The 21,965-nt window shown below is 57.0% G+C and overlaps 1 protein-coding gene across 12 annotated transcripts in view; it reads left to right on the forward strand.

Moving 5' to 3' along the window:
* TNS1 (tensin 1) overlaps nt 1–21,629 on the forward strand; it is a 63,807-nt gene extending 42,178 nt beyond the window's left edge. For 6 of the 12 annotated variants that reach the window (XM_030017652.2, XM_030017654.2, XM_030017656.2 and 3 more), the window contains 15 exons: nt 2,416–2,594; nt 2,865–3,003; nt 5,353–5,445; nt 6,370–6,405; nt 9,800–9,974; nt 10,652–11,520; nt 12,897–12,983; nt 13,642–13,773; nt 14,204–14,296; nt 14,856–14,933; nt 15,036–15,107; nt 15,187–15,355; nt 15,603–15,671; nt 16,023–16,055; nt 17,112–21,629. In XM_030017652.2, coding sequence (XP_029873512.1) covers nt 2,416–2,594; nt 2,865–3,003; nt 5,353–5,445; nt 6,370–6,405; nt 9,800–9,974; nt 10,652–11,520; nt 12,897–12,983; nt 13,642–13,773; nt 14,204–14,296; nt 14,856–14,933; nt 15,036–15,107; nt 15,187–15,355; nt 15,603–15,671; nt 16,023–16,055; nt 17,112–17,256 — 2,369 coding nt within the window. In that variant the 3' untranslated portion in view covers nt 17,257–21,629. The remainder of the gene's footprint in view (nt 1–2,415; nt 2,595–2,864; nt 3,004–5,352; nt 5,446–6,369; nt 6,406–9,799; nt 9,975–10,651; nt 11,521–12,896; nt 12,984–13,641; nt 13,774–14,203; nt 14,297–14,855; nt 14,934–15,035; nt 15,108–15,186; nt 15,356–15,602; nt 15,672–16,022; nt 16,056–17,111) is intronic. The other 6 variants (XM_030017655.2, XM_030017659.2, XM_030017658.2 and 3 more) reach the window with 4 other exon arrangements.
* The last annotated feature ends 336 nt before the right edge of the window (nt 21,630–21,965 follow it).

Raw genomic sequence — 21,965 nt, forward strand, 5'->3', positions numbered from 1 at the left:
AGTGAGGGAAAGGAGAGTTTGTTTTTCAAGCGTACTTTCCAGCCCATAAATCACCCAGGGGGTCGAGAGAGCCGTGCTTAAAGCCTGGGTTTCCTCCAGGCTTTGCTCCGGGCGGCCCGTGAAGTTTCCCACTCTCCGCTCCCGAACAATGAGTCCCTTTTTTCCCCTCTCCTCCCTCCCCTCCCTGCAGCCCCGGCCGCTTTCCATGTCTGGGGAACGGAGCAGCCAAAGCCCGGTGAGCTCCTGGGTGTCCCGATGGGCCAGATCCAGCACCCTGTGGCTGGTTGACATGCAGCCCTGGGGATGAAGCTGGGGGTCCCACGCTGCAGATGTGTGATGTGCACTGACAGCTGGGCTTGGGTGAGCTGCTCTTTGTGCCTCCCAAATGGAAAATGCAAAGCAAGGCAGGCATACATGACTCGGAGCCAGTCACTACCTCTCTGCAGTGCTCAGTCACTGCAGCTCACTTTGGGATGGGCCAAGGGGTGCTCCCGGTGATGCTCTTGCAGCATGCAGGATACCCCACAGTGCACAAAGTGGAAGGACAAAAAGAAAATACAAGAGTTTGCTTTATTTTTCCCCAACATTTTGTTTCTCCCTATGCTCACAACTCAGGGTTTCATTCCCTTAAAGTGAAGACCAGGGCAAAAGATATAGGGTGGCCCTATACGATGCTGCCCATGCCTGCAGGGCAGCTTCCCAAGGACGCACTCCATCCCCTGTCCCCTCCACGGGCCTTTTTAATGGCCATCCCCCACGCCGGCGAGCACCTGCAGAAGGGATCGGGAGTTGTGTTTCAAAGCCGCTCTTAGTGGAATTTTCCAGGCCGCCTCCGCGGCTGGAGCCAGCCCCGTTGGCTCACGTCCCCCGCCTCATAGCCCGGCCGCCTCTCCCCCCCCCGAGCTGCGATTTTATTGTTGTTGCCATTCACTGGGCTGATTATTTAGAAATGCACCCAGGCCACCTCCCGCGCTCCCAGCCCTTTCTCCTCTCCCAGCCCTTTCCCCGGGGCCAGGAAAGCTCCGGTGAGGGTGCCGGAGTGGTGAAGAGGGGAGGTCAGCGGGTGTGAGGCGTGGGTCCCGCACGGAGCCCCGGGGAGCGAGGGGAAGCAGCTGATGACTGGTTTTCCTCCGCCAGCCCGTGGGAAAGGAGTTGGTGTTTGAAAAGTGTATTTCCTGGAGCGTGATGCTGGCCTCTTTTTTTTTTTTTTCTTTTTTTTTTTTCTTTTTTTTTTCTTTTTCTCTTTTTTTTTTTCCCCCAATGTGCTGGCCAGGGGGCGTGTGAGTGCTCCCTGGCTCCACGGAAAAGGTGGAGGGGATGGTGCTGTCACCTCTGCTAGTGGGGCTGAGACCAGGGGTCACCCCACTGTTGTGTGGGTCCCAGGGAGGAGTGGGAGTGCTGCAGGGCTCTGAGCTGCACCCGTGATGCTCTGCACGCTTCTGCTGCACCGAACCCACCACCATCGTCCCTAATTAACCCCTTCGTCAGGCGAGACGGGGTGAAGAGTGTGTTTGGGCTCCACTGGGTGCTGGGAGAGTTGGGGTCGCACCCCTCATCCCAGCCCCCCACACCCCCCCTGCCCTGTGCTGGCTTTGTCCCCATTCCTGGGCTTTATCCCAGCCCACGGGGATCACCAGTGGGATCTACCAGACCCTGGCAGCCTGGAGAAACTCATTCTCCCGCAGTAACTTGCTTGCTCCCTTCTTTCCCCAAGGCTATGGGCACCAGTGGCTCATGGCACTGGCGTCTGGGAAGAAGGTTTATGGGGAGATGGAGAGGAGATGCCCATCTCCCCTTTTAGGAAGGCTTCATGCTGGGGGTAGGAGATCAGCAGTGGTTTGTTGGGGTTCCCTGCACCATCCGTCTGTTGGGGTCCTTCCTCCCAACCTGGTGCTCCGTCTGCCTTTTTACACTGCTGTGGTAGAAGCCACATCCAGCTATGTGAGCAGGGAAGCAGCCAAACGCAGCTGCCCTGGTGCTGGGGGATTCAGCCCTTTCGCACTGTGACACTGTTGGGACGTCCTGGTCCTCCCCAGCTCCGCGGGGCTGGGCTGCTCGCAGGATGCTCATGCCCCTTGCACCCGCTGCTGGGGGTTGTTGTCCCTGAGCCCAAGTCTCATAGTGCTTGGGAGGGCTAGTGCAGCAATCCAGCCACTAGCCACAACGCTGCCTTGCTTTATTGCTTGGCCCCAGGCCACCACTGTAGGATATATCTGCTCCAGTTCAAAACTGGCCGTGCTGGTCTGGGGGTTAGATGCAGGTGAGTGCTGAAGCTGCCATCTCCGCTGGGCAGAACTTCTCTGTGGCACACAGCCCTGGAGAGACCGCTCAGATTGGCCCTGGAGCATCTCCTGCTGGTCCCCATCTTGGCCAGCGGCTCCTCAACCATCTCCCACCCTGTGCTTGCCCCCTCAGGGGTGCAGTCCCGGGAGAAGCCCCCGGAGGAGAGTGCCGTCCCTGCCCGCAAGCGGACCCCCAGTGACAGCCACTATGAGAAGAGCTCACCGGAGCCCAGCTCGCCGCGCAGCCCCACCGTCCTCTCGCCTGAGGTGGTCAGCACCATCGCGGCCAACCCTGGAGGGAGGCCCAAAGAGGTGCGTTGGGGTGGAGGGTGTGCTGGCGTGGGGGGATGGCTGATGGGGCAGATGCCTCCAGGGAGGGAGAAGGCTTGGAGGAGGGTATGGGACTTTTAGCATCCACAGCATCCCAGAGGGTTGGGGGTCAATGATGCTTTTTGTGGTGGTGGTGGTTGTTAGCAGGGAGGAGGTGAAAACCTTCCCTTTGCCCCCTCTGCTCCCTCCTCGGGGTGTCCTGGAGGTTTGTGCCCATCATAGGGGACTGACCCTTTCTTCTGCTCTCCCCAGCCTCACCTCCACAGCTACAAGGAAGCCTTTGAAGAGATAGAGGGTGCCTCCCCTACCAGCCCACCCTCCAGCGGCGGTGAGATTTCTCCCCCCACCCCAGCCTTCCCTGTCTCGCCACAAACCCCTTACTCCAACCCCTGTAAGTGCCGCGGCTCCGGGAGGCAGAGGGGCTCAGTGGGTGGCTCTTGGCAAGCCAGAAATTTGCCAAGGGTCAGACAGCTCCGGGCTCCAGACACCCACCACCACATTAATCACTCCTCTCCATCCTCCTCTCTCCTCTGCATCCCACTACTCCATGCTGCCATCAGCATCCCTCTGCCAATAGCATCCCATGCTCGGCACCCTCCTGTTGGCTTTTTCCCACCCTCCACTCATTGGGGCGTTTCTTGGATGGGATCCCAAGGTGGGATAAGGAGAGAGGCAGGGTCTGAGACAGCATCCTTTCACCCCATCCTGGTCCTGCACCTCCCCATCTTTCCTACCGGCATGGCAAAAGGGCAGCGAGGCTGCAGTAGCAGGCAAGTGGTGGGGAGGCAGGAGGGACTGAAGACCAGGAGGGGACTTGGGGCAGACCCTCACACGCTGTGCCACTTCTCGCTCGCTGTTTCCAGTTCAGGAGGGGAAAAGGCTGGGAGATGCCAGCCCTTTGCATGCAGTTTGTCTCCGCTCCGCCGGTGCAGCATGCCTCCTTTCTGACTAACCCTGACTGCGCAGTTGCGGTGGGTTTGTGTGGACCTGGTTTATGTGATCGGCTCGAGCAATGAACCCCGATGAGCAGCCTCATGTCGGCACAGCATGAGTCAGGCTGGACCAGTGCAACGAAGCAGCCTGTCAACTGGGAAACCCATCAAAAAAGACAGCAGCCCCCCCTGCCCTCCCCCAAAACACTTTTGTAGCCTGGATGCTGAGGGATGCCCTAGGGCTGGGCATGCTCAGGCTGGGCACAGCCACCTCTGATGCCACATCGTGGTCCCAGTGGGGCTGCCTGCCCCCCGTAGCTCAGCCCATGGGGCTCAAGGCTGTTTCCTTCTGCTCTCTTGCTGTTCCTCCCCTGCAACACACTGGCGTTTGAGCCCCATCTCATGGGAAGCAGTGACTGGAGTGTGGGAGCATCCCTGGGGCATTTGGCAGCTCAGAAATAGCCCTGTTGTTCCAGGGGACCTGGAGAGCTTGGTCCCAGGGCAGCAGCTCCTTGGCACTGGGGCAGTGGCTCCTTTTGGGGGATGAGTCACTTGCAGAGGTGACGGGGGACATGGCCTGGAGGCAGTGCTTCTTATGCAATGCCAGCTGGGGAAGCCTGGGAAGTTTGAAGCTGCAGCTTGCAGGCTTTGCTAAAATACCCACCGGGGGGGATGCAGGAGCGATTCCCCTCCATGGGGAGATGATGGTCCTGGGGGAATTCCCAGCCCCGGAGGACCCCGCTGCTCATCAGCCAACAGAGGCGTGAGCTGACATCGTGGCTTGCACCCGACCAGATTTGGGGAAATCAGACACCCGCCAGGGAAGGCGATGCCCTCTCAGTTTCCCAGGGGCTCGGCTGCTCCAGCCCCAGGCTGCTGGGGGCACCTGGCCTCCAGGTGAGGGTCTGGCTTTCCTCTGGAGCTCCCACCACCCGCTGCCTCCCAGCCTCGCCGTGGGCCCTGTGCTCATGCCACCAGTTGGGGATGTTCAAACACTGATGGAAGGATGTGCCCTCCAGTCCCTCTTGCTGGAGATGAGACCCCAGGGAGATGCAGCATCAGGGAGATGGGTCGGGGGCAGGAGGGGAGAGGAGGTGCAGTCAGCTCAGGGAGGTCCACCCTGCCCCATGAAACCCTGCCACCCCACACTGCCAGTGCATCCATGCCATAGCCATACATACATACGGAGTTCCTCCTGCTATGTACGTATAGGCCCAGAGGTACAGACCTCATGTGTGCATTGCCACCCCTCAGGGAACATGCTCACGCCCCCGTCGAGCTGGTCTGGAGGGTGGGGGTTTTTTGGCAGTCCCGCTGCACTTTTCGCGGGGGTGGTGAGCTGCTGTGGGACAGCCTGGTCCCAGCTCGGCCAGATGTGGGGATCAGCAGAGTGGGGTTAAGGTTTAGGAGAGCTGGGTTGGGGGGATAGCTGCTAACACAGGAGCAATGAAGGAGGCTTCATGCCTATGGTGGGACCATTCCCTTATGGGGATGGTGCTGGGAGATGGGGTCCGGGCCTGTCCTGGTGGGATTTGCCCCCTTTCTCCATCCTGCCAGCCCTGTGATGGGGCAGGCTGCTTGTTCCCGGGCACCTCCCACCCTGTGCCCTCTCCCAGATGGAGAGAGGGATCGGTGCCCTTCCCCGGGGTGTTGCTTCATATGAGGGCATCTCCTCTTCCCAGCAGCCCCAATTGCAGCCAGTGGGTGGGATGGGTCATGGGGGCTCTGAACCCCTGGGCAGCTCCAGCCTTTCCGAAGCTTCACCTCCCACCCCTCCACTAACGCTCTTGTGTCCCCCATGCTGACAGTGCGTTCTCCCCCTGGCCTGGCCAAGACCCCGCTCTCAGCACTGGGGCTGAAACCCCACAACCCGGCCGAGATCCTGCTGCATCCAGTGGGAGGTGAGTGCAGGCATGGGGGCTGCTGGCAGTTTTTTGGGGGAGGGGGGTTGCATCTGTGAGGATACCCCTGGAAGGGTCCCCTGGCTGGAGAAGGCACTTCTGTCTCCCTTTTTGGGCCAGTTGGCCCTGGGGTCCTTGTCATCTCCTGTGGGAACTATGGGACTGTGTGAGGGTTGGGGGGATGTTGGTGCTGCCCTGGGGGGCTCAGCCCAGCAGGGTCTTCAGTGGTGAAGGCTGGAAAACCCCAGGGTCTTGCCTCCTGCACAGCCCCATAGTCTTCCCTCCTCACCTCCTCCATCCCTTCTCCCCCCCAGCACAGCTGGAGAGGGTTTGCTCTCTGGGAGCCAAGCTGGAACAGTATCCACAGCCCTCTCCATCCTGGAGAGTGGTCCCTGGGTGCAAAGCCCCAGCTGTCTTGGGGATGTGTCCCAGAGCAGCCTGCCGAGCCAGACCTCGCTGCTCCCCAGTACCTAGGTCCCCTTCCTGGGCCATTTCAGGGCTGAGTGTAACTTCCCCAAAACCCAGCTGAGCCTGGGGGGCACAGCTTGGCTGAGGCTACCCAGTGAGGCCCTTCTCGCTCTGCCCTCAAGGACAAGCTGATGCTTTTTTGGTGCTTGCCGGGCTTCTCAGAGCAGCCCTTCATGGTGGCTCCCTGCTGGGCGGTTCCCTCTGCCCTGCCCAAAACCAGCCTCCTGGGTTTTTGGACATCATCTCTGGGATGCCCAGGTGGACCCTGGGGGTGTCCGAGGCCAGGGGTCCAGTTTGGGGCACAGAGTCTGGGAGGTGTGGGGCTCTCCTTTGCGGTCTCTGCCCCTGCCTGAGCAAGACAAAGCTGCTTAACTCTGATTTCTCTTTCTTTCTGTCTCACATCTCCCTTCTTCCTCCTCTTCCCGTTCCCATTGTTCCCCTGCCCCTCCATCTCAGAGCTAGAAGGGGAGGCGGGTGGTGACTCTGAAGAAGGTAAGAAAGGCTTTTCTTTTTCTGTCTCTCTCTTTCCCGCTCATGCCCACTGTGCCAGCAGCCTTCCCTTGCACTGGCCCCCAGGGATGTAGGAGCCTGAGTCTTGCCTGTCCTGCTCCCTTTTGAGGAGGGGACCATCATGCCTTGTGTCGTGGTTGGATTCCCCGATGTCCAAATTGGACCTGGAGGTCTGTCACGTTGGGTGGTCATCGTCCTTGGGGTTGAGACCTCTTTGTTGGTGCGTGGCATCCTCGCCAGTGGCATGCCCGGGATGCTGGCACGCTGTGTTTGGATGAGCCTGGTGGGGGGCTGGGAGCAGCAGCCCCGGTTTTGGGCTCCTGCCCACCTCTTCTGGCTTTGCCGCTGCCGTTTGGAGTGAAAATAAACCAAAGTGCAGCACAAAAGGTCAGCAGGCGCAGAGGCCACCAGCGTGCTGCCGGCTCAGCTGGCTGGATAGCGGCACAGTGCCGGCAGCCGGTGCGCATCCTCTGCTGGCAGGGAGGCTGCCCAAATTCCTCCCTCCTCGCCCATCCCTGGACTGCGCCTCTCTGGGGATGCTGAGGATGGGGCTGAGCTGGGACGTCAGCTCAGGATTCGCTGTGCTGATGGAGGAGGTACTGCGGGCTCTGGGGTGGCATGTCTCCTGGGGGGACAGAGGCTTTGGGAGCTGCTGTGATTCCCCGGAATGCTGCCTGCTATCTGATGGTAGTTGGGTGGTTTTGCTCTCTTCTTTAATGAAACTTTGGGCCCTCGGGGCCGGGATGGGGAACTGTGTGTTCAAGATGGGTTTTGGGGAGGGCATGTGTCTTCTTGGCGAGTTTGCGACACTTCCCGCGGCCCCGGGAGCCATCAGCGTTTCTCCCTGGGAGTTCCTCAAAATGCACATAACCCAAACCTGAACATTGTGTAATATTGGAGAAAGTGTTTCCTTGAAGAAAATGTTCTCCTTCCAGAGCTGATTTTTCAGCAATGGCTTCTTGGGTACATTAAAGGAAGAAAACCTGGGATAAAATCAGGCTTTTCACTCCTAAGTACCCCCACAGCTTTACCATTTCTGTCCAACTTTAAGCCTCCAAAGACCCAAACATCACCTCTCCTCTCCTTCCCACCAAACCCTCAGGAGCTCAAGCTGCGCTGTTTCTCTGTTCCTGTGGCACTCCAGCTGCTTGCATGATGGTTGACCCAGAGCAAGGATGTCCGGTGACCCTGCGCTGGCTGGGCTGAGTGGCCAGCACCAGCCTCTTGCCCTACTTCATCCTCTCTGATAGCATGATGGTTTTTGGGGGTTGAATCTGCAGTCCTGAGAAGGGACCGGTGTTTTGGCTTGACAAAACTTTGGCTTAGCACCCTCAGCACCCAGCTGCACACCCCACGAGGATCCCTGCCCCTCCGGGCTCTGCTCAGCGGATCCCAGCCTGCATGGCCAGGCTGCGCCTGGGGCCAGGGGATGCTCTGGCAGCACAGGAGCTCAGGGCTTGGCTGCCACCTCTGAGGAGGCTTTAAAACAGCCCAGCGCAGTCACGGCGTTGGGAGATTTCTGGCCGGAGCGCAGCCCTGCTCGGATTCAGGATTCCCGAACGACTGCCCACCTCCCTGGTGACTCACAGCCTCTCTATTCTCCCACTGTCTTCCCGTCTCTGGAGCCTCTTCCAAGAAAACACCAAGAGGCAAGGTTGGATTTTTCAGCCTAAAAAAATCCTGCCTGAAAATTCCTAGATTTTTTTTCTTTCTTCTTTATTCCCGATATTGAACCAAACGACTCGAACATGTGCCCATGGTCACACACCTCGCGGTGGCACACATATGCCATCCCCCCTCCCGGAGGCCCCTCGGCTCCTGCCTCGCTTCAGCCCCCACCTTTGCAGGAGGGGCTGGCATTTTTGCAGCCCTTTGGTCTTAACCTCTTGCAGGCTGACTCATATGTACTGTCTGGATAATTTTAGTCTGGGGTGGGGAGCTGGGGGGAAAAGTGAGTAGCTGTGAAATTAATTTAATTACCTAAGCAGCGATGAGTTTCTTGCAGCTGCCCTGGGCGTCCTCCTGGGCAATGCCTCATCTCTGTCACTCAGAGTCACATGTGCTGCCTCAGATGCTGGTACCCAGTCTGTGTTGAGGTCCTCGGTTTTGGCTCTGATCTTTCCTGGGGTGGTTGAGCAGGGCTGGGCAGGGAGATCAGCCCAAGGGACGGACTCCTCCTCCCCTGTCTGCAAGCAGATGGGGCACAGAGATGCTGTGGGGGAAGGAGGGGGACCCATGACAGTCTTTTTCCTTGCAACCCCCTGGTCCGGCACGGAACATGGAGCTGTGCATTGGTGTTGCCGGCTGTGAGCGAGCCAGCTTGCTGGCAGGCTTAGCCAGAGCCCGGCTGTTATGACTAATAATAATAATAATAATGTTTGTCATGCTAATTACTACTGTGGAGGCGCCTCGGGCATGGCCAGCCTGGAGCCAGGGACCTGCAAGGATGCCCAGCCCATAGAGTTTGACGCCAGTGGGTCTCACTTAGGGCGTTGTGCCCCAGCATGGAGGCAGTCAGTGGCATGTGCCAGCTGAGGTGTGACATGGCTGGGGGGGGATGGGTCTGAAGCTGCAGCCCCTTCCTCCAGTGTGGCTTTTGGGGGGGGGCCTGGGGGCTGCGGGGGCTATCGTAAGGATGGGGACCAGCCTGGATGGAGCAGGAGGTGGGGGGGGGAAGGGAGGAGGGAGGGCTGGGTCTGGTGGCTGCTGTGGCTCGTGACGGCCAGCCCAGCCCACTGCTCCTGGCACGGGACAGCTCGGCGGCTCCAAAGGAAAATTGCTTTTCTTGGTCGTGCTCGTGGGCTCTGGTTTCAAGGCGGGTTGGGAGTGAGAATGTTGGATGCTGCAGTGGAAATAACTGGAGCTGCTCTCTGGTCTGCTGCTGGAGATGGCTGGCAGAGGTGGGCTGTGCAGGGCAGGGACTGCAGGGCATCGTCATCAGTCCCGCGTGAGTCATCGCAGGCTGGGCAGAGTCACCAGCTCTATTTTTAGGGGCTGGAGATGAGCAGGGAGCACAACGTGTGCTGTGTGGCATCCTGGGCAGAGAGGGACGCTGACTCAGAGCAGGGTGGAGGGGCTGTGGCATGGGAGGGGACCGTGGTCGGTGTGCTCTGGTCCCCTCAGGGAAAGGGGTGGGCACGACCCTCCTCTCTGTGCCCTGGCTGGGGTCTTCAGCATCCCTGGGAGCAACCTAAAGACCCAGATGAGCTAGACGTGTTTTTTCACAGACCCTGGGGGAAGAGGGACAGGGGAAATGTGCAGCTGGAGGAGCTCAGCTCGAGCACCTTCAGTGGCTGAAATGGGAAAGCTGCGACAGGCATGGCCCCCTTTCATGCGAGCTGTGGGCTCATCTGTTTCCCCTTCTCTTTTGCTGCAGAGCCCAGGAGCTACGTTGAGTCGGTGGCCCGCACGGCCACGATGGGCAAGGGAGGGAGCCTGCCCACCACCCAGCCTGGAGGCCCGGAGATGCCTGCCAGGAACGGCACCTTCACCAACTCCTTCACTGCCCCCAGCCCCGTCTCCACCAGCAGCCCCATTCACAGCGTGGATGGGTAAGGCAGTGGGTGCAGGTCCTGGGGGCTGGTGGGGCTGGGGCTGAACCCAAACCTTGCCTGGTGCACAGGCTTGCTCCCACATTGAAATTGCCTTTGCAAGGACCCCTGTCTCCCCATGCAGGATTTGGGGGTTCACAGCCAACCACACGGCTCACTGCCCTGAGGACACAAAGCTGGGTCACTGGTGATCATTTGGTGGTCACTGGACCTCAGCAGCATCTTGCTAGGAACCCGGCCCCTGGGGTGGGAGGAGGGATGGGGTCTGTGATAACCCCTAGCCCTGGGTTAGGCTGAGCATGGGTCCCCTGTTGTGTGATGGAGCCATACTCCCTGTCCCCTCTCCACCCTGCCCATGAAGTGTCCTGCACCAGCCCAGCCTGGCAAGACTTGCAGGAAGGAATGAATCGGGCGTTTTGCTGGGAGAGGAGCTGAAAAAGGCTGCGTCTCCCAGAAAGTCATATTTTGAGAGGAAACTGGGATGCATGGTGGAACTAAAGGTGCCTCTAGTTGCTTTCATGCAGCTAGCAGGACCTGTCCCACTGTTGCTTCTGAGCAACCGAGCAGCTTGCTGCCACTGTGCCTCAGTTTCCCTGTGCACCACTCGCAGGAGGGTGCCAGCCAGCAGCAGGAATGAGCGGTGGAGCTGAATCCTCCTTTTCCTCATCTCTCCTCAGGGCCTCCCTCCGCAGCTACCCATCGGAGGGCAGCCCCCACGGCACGGTTACACCTCCCCACACCTCGGCCGAGCCTGTTTACCGGTCGCCTGTTGGCTCGCAGATGCCCTCTGCTCACAGCAGCTACCAAAATTCATCTCCATCTTCCTTTACAATGGTCCAAGGCGGGGTCCCGGGCTCGGCGTACGCCAGCCCTGACTACCCCGATGGCCGAGCCAGCCTCCAGCCGGACCCCCAAGCTCGGCCGCAGCCACAGGTCAATGTGGTGGGGGTCCACGTCCTGCCGGGGAGCCCCCGCACCCTGCACCGGACAGTGGCTACCAACACGCCGCCCAGCCCCGGTTTTGGGCGAAGAGCTGTCAACCCCAGCATAAGTGGCGCTCCCGGCAGCCCAGGGCTAGGCAGGCATGCTGTGACGGCCCACGGCAACTTGGTGGCCACACCGGGGAGCCCCAGCCTGGCCAGGCATCAAGCCGCGGCAGCCGTCCCCCCCAGCAGCCCCCTGTACGGCTACCCCAGCCCGGAGGAGAGGCGCCCGACGCTGTCTCGGCAGAGCAGCTCCTCCGGCTACCAGCCTCCTTCCACGCCGTCCTTCCCCGTCTCACCGGCGTACTACCCTGGCACAAGCACGCCGCACTCCTCCTCTCCGGACTCGGCCGCCTACCGCCAGGGCAGCCCCACACCACAGCCTGCGCTGCCCGAGAAGCGTCGGATGTCGGCCGGGGACCGCTCCAACAGCCTCCCCAACTATGCCACCATCAACGGCAAGGCATCCTCGCCCCTCTCCAGCGGCATGTCCAGTCCCAGCGGTGGGAGCGCCGTCGCCTTCTCCCACACCCTGCCAGACTTCTCCAAGTTCTCCATGCCAGGTAAGTGATGCCCTTGGAGGTCCCTGCGTCCCCCTGCCCTGCCCAGGGCTCTCCCCTCCTCCTCCTCAATGGCTGGCGGTCAAAGGGTTGCAGCTGTGTCCTGATTTACCCCTCCTGTCCATCCGCAAACCAGCGGCACCGCTGGGGCTCGGGCCATTTCCTGCGCTTTCTGGCAAATCCAAACAGGAAAAGCACCGACCCGGCATCGCTGGTGTAAACAGCGCCCAGAATTGTGTACGGGGAGATCAAAGTGCCCGGAGGCGGCTTTTCTCTGCCGTGGGGATGCGCTGACCTCCCGGCCGTGTTCCCGGCAGGCTTTACCCCACCGGGACGCTGCTGCAGCACCGCCTCCTCGTTTCAAATGGTGCGCTGTGCCCCAGGTGCCGCTGCGCCTGGAACGCCTTCGCGCCTTTGCTGGCTCCTGTTACGGGACACCTCAGTGGCGTCAAGATTAGGCCGATAGGACCAGGGGAATAAAGCCGCAGGGCAGCAGTGGCTCCAGCTGCCGGGCCAGTTTCGCTGAGTGGGAAGCCCTTTGTGGGTGCGCTGGCGCCTGCCCTGGCCCTGTAACTCGCTGTGGCTGGGGACCTTTCCCAGTGGGGAAGCATGAGCAATTAAAACCTGTAACAATTAGTGAGCGGGCTGGGCAGGGGAGCGAGCCCCCCACCTCTTCGAAGGCGACCAGATTGCAGAGGGCTGATAACATGTCTCCAGCAGAGATGCTATCCCGCCCTCCGGGTTGTTTGCTCAGTTGTTTTTGGAAAGCAGGTGGTTGGAAACGTTGCCTGAGCAAAGTGTCAGCTTCATGGCCAGAGGACCGGCTCCCATCGGGGCTGTGCCACTGATGGGCACTGAGAAAGGCAGGGTTGGGCTGGGGCTACTTTCCCCAGAGTAGGTTGACCTGTCCAGTTCCTCTGCACAGAGCAAGGATAAGGAAAGGAATTTATTTTTATGATGGACAAGCCAAATCTTGAACATTAGAGAGCAGTGAAGGTCCTCTGAAGTCAGAGGATCTCCCCACCACCCTGTGGACATATCTCTTTCCTCTGACAGCTTTCATTTCACCTGGCCAGCTCCCTTTTAAACGATGAATTCCCATTTTGTCTCTGGCTGTGTGGCAAAGAGGTTCATCTCATGCACAGCCCTTTGAGGGCCCTTGTGCTTGGATTTAGCTTTGATGCCCGGCAGCCCCATAAGCTCCAGGTGATGATCAACCTGCCAGGGTATGGAGGATTGGCTTAAGGTTAAAGCAATGTGCTGGGGCTGAAAGAAGGTGGAGGTATTAATGCTTTAGCTGGATTTGCTAAAAACTCATGTGGAGTTTTAGATACAGCATCTTTTAACTTTTTTCTTGTCTTTTCTTCCCTTCCTTGCAGATATCAGCCCCGAGACTCGTGCCAACGTCAAGTTTGTGCAGGACACTTCCAAGTACTGGTACAAACCAGAGATCTCCAGAGAGCAGGGTGGGTAGATGGCACAGGGCAAAGGATGTGGCTGAGTGAGCCATGGTTGGGAGTTGGGTTGTATCTGGGATCACAGGGATTAGCAAGGATTTCCGTTAGGGGCTGGGTTAGGAGTGAAGGTGGATTGTGGATACTCAGACCATTGCAGAGCGGGGTTGAAGGCCAGCTCAGCTCAGCTGCAGGCTTGTATGATGTGGTCTCCCCAAGCCTTCCCCTTGGTAGAAGAGCACCAGTCCCCACAGCATGCAGTGGATCTATGCAGTTTGGGGTGCAAAGCACTCAGGTCTTGAGTTGAGAGAGCTCAGAGGAGTCTTGAAGACACAGCTAAACTAAGAGGGGAGAACAAGGAGGGGGCAAGGTGTCTTCAGGGGCAAGGTCCCAGCATTTGGTCCCTGGTCCCTGCCTGCTCTCCAGTGCTTGGTTGGGTGGGAATGCTCTGAGATGCCCATACCAGGGCAGCAGAGGCAGGGGGAAGATGAGTCCCTGCCTGGCCACAGGCCCACTTGAGACCCCCATCCAAATGTGCTGGGGGGGATGGTAACATTGTGGTGCCTGGCTGCGAGGCCGTGGACCCCTGTCCCGACCCACACCTGCTGGTTTTGGACGGCACGTTGGCTCTTGCCGTGCCGGCTCTGAGGTCTGCCCTTCTCTCCTGCAGCCATTGCACTGCTGAAGGACAGGGAGCCGGGGGCTTTCATCATCCGAGACAGCCACTCCTTCCGGGGAGCCTACGGCCTTGCCATGAAAGTAGCTTCTCCCCCTCCCACGGTCATGCAGCAGAACAAGAAAGGTATTGTGTGCCCTTCTCCATCCCACGCTGAGATGCTTTCCATCGTTTGGCCGGGGCGAGCGGGCAGCCGGGTCTGCTGAACTAGTCATGCCCTTGGGTATGTGCTGATGTGGCAGGATCCCTCCCTCCCAGTCCTCTCATCCCAGGGCACAGGGAAGCACCAGACACCCTCTGCCCTGAGCTGTGGAGGGCTCAGGGGTATCTGCATCTTGGGCTTTGGCATGGTGAAATGGGCACAGCCTCCCCAGCCCACTGACACCATGGGGGAACCTGGCTTCAGGTCGACCCTGTGTGAAGGGCCAGATTTGAGGAGGTGTGTGGAGTGGCAGGGACCCCTCCCTTGAGCTGGAGCACTGGTTTCCCTGTGGGACTGCAGAGTAGAAGGAGGAAGAGGGTGACTCTGGTGTGAGAACATCCCATCTCTTCCCAGGAGACATCACCAATGAGCTGGTGAGGCACTTCCTCATTGAGACCAGCCCGCGGGGTGTGAAACTAAAAGGATGCCCCAACGAGCCCAATTTTGGTGAGTGCTCCCAGTGTGCTTCCCACATGCGGGGTTGGGCTGGGAGAGCCTTGCCTTTGCTGGACTATCAAAGCAGAGCTGTCAAGTATCTGGGACAGCCCCCGCCTCTGTTACTGCCTCTTGTCCCTGCATAACTGAGTCCTGTGGGCATTTGGAGCCTCTGGGGTCATGCACACTCATGAGTGCACATGAATATGCCTATATGCACAGGTATGTACCTTTCTGCACACATGTGTAAGACAAATGATGCTGCTGGACAGGGTGGAGGGCAGGGGCTCCCCTTGTTCCATTTATCCCATGGCTAATGCGCTTGGACGTGCTGCATGAGGACCTCTGCCCCATTTGTTGTTCCTAGGGTGGCCCTGGCACCTCTGTCCCCTCCCTGAGCCCTCCGTGGGCATGGTGGTTTCAGTGAGAGGAATTGCCACATGTGACGTTAGGACCACAGTGAAGAAACCCACCAAAAAGCCTGTTCCCATCCTCCCAGAGCAACAATGACCTAACACCGGGGAAACCCATGTCCCCAGCCCTGCGCTGACCATCTCCCCTCTCTCCCCAGGCTGTCTCTCAGCTCTGGTGTACCAGCACTCCATCATGCCCTTGGCCCTGCCCTGCAAGCTGGTCATTCCTGACCGAGGTAAGAGCCAGGACCAGAAGGGATTGCATCCGTCCCCACAGCCTGTGGGGACGTGTTAGGTTTCCAAGCAGCGAGCAGCAGTAACCTTTCCATGTCTTCTAGATCCCATGGAGGAAAAGAAAGACACTGTGTCAGCCACCAACTCGGCCACGGACCTCCTCAAACAGGGTGCGGGTGAGTAGAGAGGGGCTGTTGCAGGGTGAATGTCGCTCAGAGCAGTGGTTGATCCCATGCCTGCTGTCTCCCTTTCTAGCATGCAACGTCCTCTTCATCAATTCGGTGGAGATGGAGTCACTGACGGGCCCCCAGGCCATCGCAAAGGCTGTCGCCGAGACGCTGGTGGCTGACCCCACACCCACTGCTACCATTGTCCACTTCAAAGTCTCTGCACAAGGCATCACCTTAACCGACAACCAGAGGAAGTAAGAGCCCTCATGGCCACAGTCCTGGGTCCCCCAGCCAACGGGGCTGTGATCCAGGGAGGGTGTTGATGAAGGATGTCCCTGGTGTGGTATGAACCTGGCCATGGGCAGGGCTGGGCTTTGTCCTTGACTCCTGGGGCATCCTAGGGGAGACCTATGGGAGTGTTCCCTGTACTGGTGGGGCTGGGCTGTGGTGGGGGAGAGGTGGGGGCTCCCTGGCCCTGACGCTCCCTGCTTTGTGTTTCAGATTGTTCTTCCGACGACACTACCCCCTCAACACTGTCACCTTCTGTGACCTGGACCCCCAGGAACGAAAGTGAGTGCCCTAACCTGGGGGGAGCACATGTCCCCTGCCCCTTTCCCTCCCCCAGGCTCCTGGGCTGCTTGGAGCAGGGTCTGCTTGCTCTGTCCTCCTTGCTCCTGAGGAGGGCAGGGAGGGAAGGTCCCCTTGGATACTGTGGGGCAACACCAGTTTCTCCTGGTGACTTCTTGGTGTCTCCAAACATCTTCGTGCTAGGAGAAAGGTGCATCAGGTTTTTTCCATAGAGCCAAGCCTGTGCAAAGCCAGGCTGGCCCTCCAGCATTGGTGTGGTGGCCCCCATCACGACCCTGTCTTTCTGTGAGATGCAGGAGGCACCATCCCTCACACCTCCTCTTCTCCTTGCAGGTGGACTAAAACTGATGGCAGCGGCCCAGCCAAGTAAGTACTTTCTGTGCTTCCCAGCCGATTCCTCCCAGCCGCTGTCGGGGTGGCTTCTGCTTGTCAGCTTGTTTGAGCATTGGCTGGGAGATGCCCCATGCAGGGCAGCCTCTTGACCATGTGTGAGATGGGCTCAGCTCCTCGCTGCAGGAACGTTTCACTCAAGCATGAGACCGTGGTCTTGGAGACTCAGGAAGCATCTTTCAGCCCCAAATTCCTGGTCAGAGCAGGCACAGCCCTTGCTGAACTGGCCTTACTGGAAACTCTCCCAGCGGAGTCAGTGGGAGCCAGCTCATGGAGCAGAGCTGGGGGTTATGCTGATGGCACATGAGCCACCAGCCGGCTCTTCCCTTTCCTCCTGTCCTCCCTGTCCTGACCCACGGGAGCACAGAGACACTGCCTGAGCCCATCTCCAGGGGCCAATTCCCACTAATTTTAGCCATCGTGTTAGCGAAGGGGTTTTTATTAGGATGCCCAGCTGCTGGGATATTTCCCCTCCCCAATTAGAAATGCCACGGCCTGGGCCTATCTCACATTCTGTTCCCCCGTATTTATAACTTGAGTTTGCACATTATAATTAAAAAAAAAAAGGGACATTTTATTCATCAGGGGAGAGACAGACAGAAATAACCACATGGTCTCACCCAGCTCCCTGTGTCCCCACATGGCCTTCCTCTCATACAGGGTCTACCCCAATGGCCAGCCCATCACCTCTGGGGTGTCAAGGGTCATGACCCAAACGAAGGCAATGATGTGATCATCTGGAAGGTCCCTTCTGGGGGACGGTCTAGGGGAGGGTGGCAGGGATGGTCAGAGCCAAGGGGGTTTGGCCAAGAGATGATGGAAACGCAGTGCTGGCCTTCAAAGAAACTGCAGCAATGGGAAGAGTAGATGGGTCTTCATGCAGGTTGGTTTGGGATGTCTCCCTCTGTGTTGTGCGAGGTGGCTGTTAAAGAGGGGAAGGTGGACAAGACCATGCTGGAAGAGGGTGGTGGTGTTCCTTGGGTGAGCAATGCTGGCAAACCTCACTAGGCCTCTTGCCTTCTCCTCACCCAGGCTCTTCGGCTTCGTGGCCAGGAAGCAAGGGAGCACCACAGACAACATCTGCCACCTCTTTGCCGAGCTGGACCCGGACCAGCCAGCTGCAGCCATCGTCAACTTTGTCTCCAGGGTCATGCTTGGCTCTGGCCAGAAAAGATGAGCTGGCGCTTGCGGGTGATTCTTGAATTTTGGAGAAGGACTTGGAGCTGATCCGAGAAGGAGTGTGAGGAAGTGCATTGTGGGAGAGGGAAGTGAATCGGGGGGGGGGGGAAAGGGTTGGAATTTTGGAGGAAAACAGCAAACAACAAAAAAACCCCAACAAAACCCTTAAAAACTCAACACAAGCCAAACACACACATAAAGGAACCAAAAGCACGCACCTACATAAAAGAGCTACAAAGTCACGCCAGACAGGATGCATGTCCCATCGCGGGGAAGGTGACCAAAGTGAAGGCGGCAGTGAGAGGCGTATTCCCAGCTTTCAACATCACGGTCCGGAGCGGTGATGTCCACTCAGGACCGAATGCGGGACCATGACTGGTGTTTTCCATCTGGAAAAAAAAGAGACAACGGGCAAAACCCATGGAAGAAGCTCCATCCCAGCAGCTCCATTGGCAAACATCTGCTGTGTGTTTGAAACCACCCGTAGGAAGTATCGACGTAGGCTGGGTCTGTGGGACACCGGAGGAGATGCGCTCAGAAACCTTCCTTTGCCTGGCTGCAGCGGAGGGTCCTCACCGGCCCCCACGCTTCTCCTGAAACCTGCTGGCCACCTGGCAACTTTCTGGGGGCACAGGGGAGCTTGGTCCTGAACCTTCCCGTCCCTGGGAAGCTCGGTCACAGGCTGGCCTCTGTTGCTGACCTAGAGCCCAGCACCGGTCACAGGTGAGCCACTGTGAGTCCACCCGGAGAGGGGGGGTGACGGCATTTCCCCACCTCCCTGGTGGTGCTTGTGCTCCCCAGCCTGCAAGGAGGTGTGTGGGGGCTCCTGCCGCCCATGCCTGGGGAAGGCAGATGCTCCCCAGGAGCCTTCCCGGAGGATGCAGAAAGTCGCCTCCTCTCCAGTCTTCCCCTTTTCCCTCCCGTCACTAGTCCTCTTTGGCAGTTTTCTCCTGCAGCCTGTCACATGTTCTCCTAACACAAAAAAACAAAACAGAAAGAAAAACATTGTAATAATAATAATAATTATAATAATAGCGGATGCTAGCACAGGTGGGTTCCCTGTGCAAAGCAGTGGACCCGTGGCTACCCCTATCTCGCTCTTCGGAGACGCGCAAGCGGTTTTTGAATTGCATGGACGTTCAAGTTGCACGAAAGGCAAATGACTACAAGTAACTCAGGCGCTTTTTTCTCCTTTTATTTTGGAGGCCACGTTAAAAAAAAGAAAAAGAAGGAAGAAAATTAAAGAAAAAAAGAAAATAAAAAAGGAAAGGACCTGCAGTCGCTGGGCAACTTTGGCTCAGTGGGGAGGTAACAGGTCTGCTGAGAGCCACCCCGCTCAGCATGCACCTGCCCCCAAAACCAGCTGGCTGGAGGCTCATGCCCCCCGAATGCACCGTAGTTTTCCAGTGTCTTCAGTGCTGTCGGCTTTTCCCTTTGCTTTGGGAGGTGAGCAGGGCCAGCTGGGGGGTGAGAGGGATGAAGGGCCCCTGTGCTGCTGCGGAGGGTGGATCGTGGTCGGGGGGCAGCAGGCAGAGGTCCCGGCCCGGCGGTGCTGGGGAGGGTGCAGAGGATGCTTCAGTCACATGTGCAGGTTTGGGGCAGGAGGAACAGTCTGGCTGGAGCCATGGGGTCATTGCTGAACCCTCTGCTGCAAACATCCCCCCCGAGAGCTTTTTGGGAGAAGTTTTCAGTGCAAAGTGGCCCAGTTAGTCTATTGGGGGTGAAAATTAGAAACACAGCACTGCAGCCCCCCTGGAGAGCTTGTCTCCCTTGGACTGCCCTTGCCTTGACAGCTATAATATATATATATGAGCTACACTGACGAAATACTGTAAGCTAACGATATTTTAAGGAGGAAAAAAAGGTTAAATTTACACGCGGAAAATATTTATTTTTGCCATATTGCTTTCTGTGCACCATATCTCCCCCATTATGTCTGCCCCCTCCCCCTCTTCCCCTGCCCCAGGGAAACACCTGCACATTAAAAGAAAATCCAGAACAAGGAAAAATACGGATGGGGGAAGAGGCGCGGGGCCCCCCCCCCCGTGTCGGGGCGGTGTGCGTGTGACCGGTGTGCGTGTGCGTGTGTGCGTGTGCGTGGGGGAGCGAGCGACGTGGGTGCCCGGAGGGGGCTGGCACGGCCGGAGGCTGTACTGATGTACTGAAGCGAGTGTGAAAGGATGCGTAGCGAGGAGTTGGTTGCGAGGTGGCGGCAAGACTGGGGGCTCCGGGGGGGATTTCCCCCTCCCCGGCTCCCTGGCCGCACGGATGCGGAGACCTTTTCATTTTTGATGTTTCCAAAAAGCGATTCCCTCCTTCTGCGAAATTCAAGCGAGATGAGAGATGATCTCACACGTAATCTCCTCACCCTGCCGTTCACCGGTTAGAGAAAACACTGTGTTTATAGATAGATAAAGATATATTTTTGAAAGCCTCTATTTTTCAGACTTGGTTTTCTCACTGCTAAGAAAAGAGATGATAATAATGTAATTTTATTTTAATCTGCTGCCTCAGAAACAGGTGCTTGAAACTCCCATTCCTTTTTTTCTCCCCATACAAACAAAATAGATCTAAGCACCCCAGAGATGTCAAGTAGAAGCCAACCCCAGCAGATACCTGCCGATAGCATCACGCCTGCTTCGGGCCCTGAGCCGCTCATGGCTTCCCCACTAACCCACTAGCTGAAGATGTAGACCATATCCAAATCTCTAACACTAACAAAATTGTCTGATGATTATGTTATTTTTTAACACATAGCTAATCACCTTCAAATGATGTAGCCAGGTGTTTGTCAGCTCCCTTTAAAGGCACTTTTTTTTTTTTTCCTTTTATCTCCTTTTTTAAGTTACATTTTTTAGGTGTAACTACCCTATCTGTCCCCAGGAGAGAGCGTCAGCCAGTGTTGAGGATCGCCCAGGTCCCAGGGCTGGCGGGGACCTAGTGTTGATATTTTTTCCTTACAAAAGGGACAGAAAAAGACTCTGTATTTTTTTCTTTGGTTTTTAAATGCAGTCATGGTATTTGAGATTCAAGCTTGTGCGAGTTAAGCCCAGCATATGTTTCGTTGTAATCACACTGCCGTTGTCAGCAGCCGGATGGTATCTCTCTCTCGCTCACGCACACACACACAAACACATCCCTCCTTCCTGCACAAAGAACTGCATATATTCTTGCCAAAGATATCCTTAAAAACGCACTTTTGCCCACATATATATATATATATATATTATTTTTTTTTTGCGTGTGTAAATTTATTGTATGTGCCCTATTTGTGTCAGTTTGTTTTTCAAAGAAGCCCTTTCCCACCCGTCCTCCCTTTGCTGTCAAAGTTACTGTCTGTTGGAAAATGCTACCCAGGGGGGTCGTTTGCTGCCTGTCCCAAACGGTAGCGCCTGCAATGTGTGAAATGTGGGGTTCCCGTTCAGCGGGGCTGGCTCTGGCTCTGCCCTGCTCCGGGAGCTATTCTGGGGGATGATCCATGTCATCATCTGCTGATGGGATGCACCCATCTCATGGTCTTTGCCAGCCCCTCATTGCCAGTGGAGATGGGGGGCTCATGGGTTTAAGCAGATAAATTGAGCAAAGTTTGGGGTTGCTCTGGATGCAACATTTTCTGGCTGCCCCCTGGTCAAACCACACATGGAAAACAAACCAGGTAGGGAGAAAAAACCAACCCAGCCTCTGGGCATTGATTTTCCAGAGAGCTCAACCGCCTGAACCGAAGTGCAGAGTAAATCCCCACCCAGCAGGTTGGGCAGGTAAAGAAACCAGTTGCCCCAAAAACCCCAGACAGCAGCATCAACAAAAGGCAACCCTTCCCGTTGGAGCAGGCAGGAGGATCAGACAGCAAAGGAGCCCGCAGGGGCTTGTTTCATTTCGTTCGTTTGTTTTGCAAATTATGAGGTTGGTTTGGGGTTACTAATTTTTTTTTTCTTTTCCTTAAAAAGGAAAAAAAAAAAAAAGAAAAGAAAGGAAGCAACCTGACGTTTCTGTTGGCGGATCCTGTGCCGCCGTGTTATGCGTGGGTTTTTTTTTTTTTTGTTGTTGTTGTTGTCTTTGTTACTTTGGGAACGTTACAGATTTATTTGCTAATCAGTGTTAATGAACAGTTTCAAACTTTTAGACTCGCCCATTTCTGTGTATTTATATAGATGGAAAAAAAATACGTTATATTTTGTATCTTTGTGCCCATAATGTTGTTGCGTGTGTAAGGATGACTTTGGTCACACCATGTCCGTGTGTGAATGTGACTCCGCTGTTGTCTTCCCATTGTACAGATGTCGGATTCTTTGCAGTTCATTGTATGGCTTTATAAAGTGGTAAAAACAAAAAAAATCAGTTATATAAAATATACTGTTGCTTGGAATGCCAGCTTGGTGTCTGGATCGCTGGAAATGTATCTTGAAATTTAAGGGAACGCAGGAATAAATGCTCTGTTCTTTTTGCACAGGGAAAAAAACCCCAAACCTAAAACCCGGCGGGTGCTGTGTTTTCTCCGGGCTGTCGTTCCCCCTGTTCCTCGATGGCAGATTGGGGCCCCCGGACAGACGCTGGGTGGTGGGTGTGGGAAGAAGGAGGGGTTGTGCTGCTGCTTGTCAGCCTCCAGCCGCAGCTTGTGTTCACCAGATGCTCCCTAACCAGGCAGCCCCCAAACTTCCGACATGGCTCCAGCTCCAGCCTGGGCTTTTGTTTACCAGGAGGGATCTC

The sequence above is a fragment of the Aquila chrysaetos genome, chromosome 6 (genome assembly GCF_900496995.4).
Source record: "Aquila chrysaetos chrysaetos chromosome 6, bAquChr1.4, whole genome shotgun sequence".
Lineage (NCBI taxonomy): Eukaryota > Metazoa > Chordata > Aves > Accipitriformes > Accipitridae > Aquila > Aquila chrysaetos.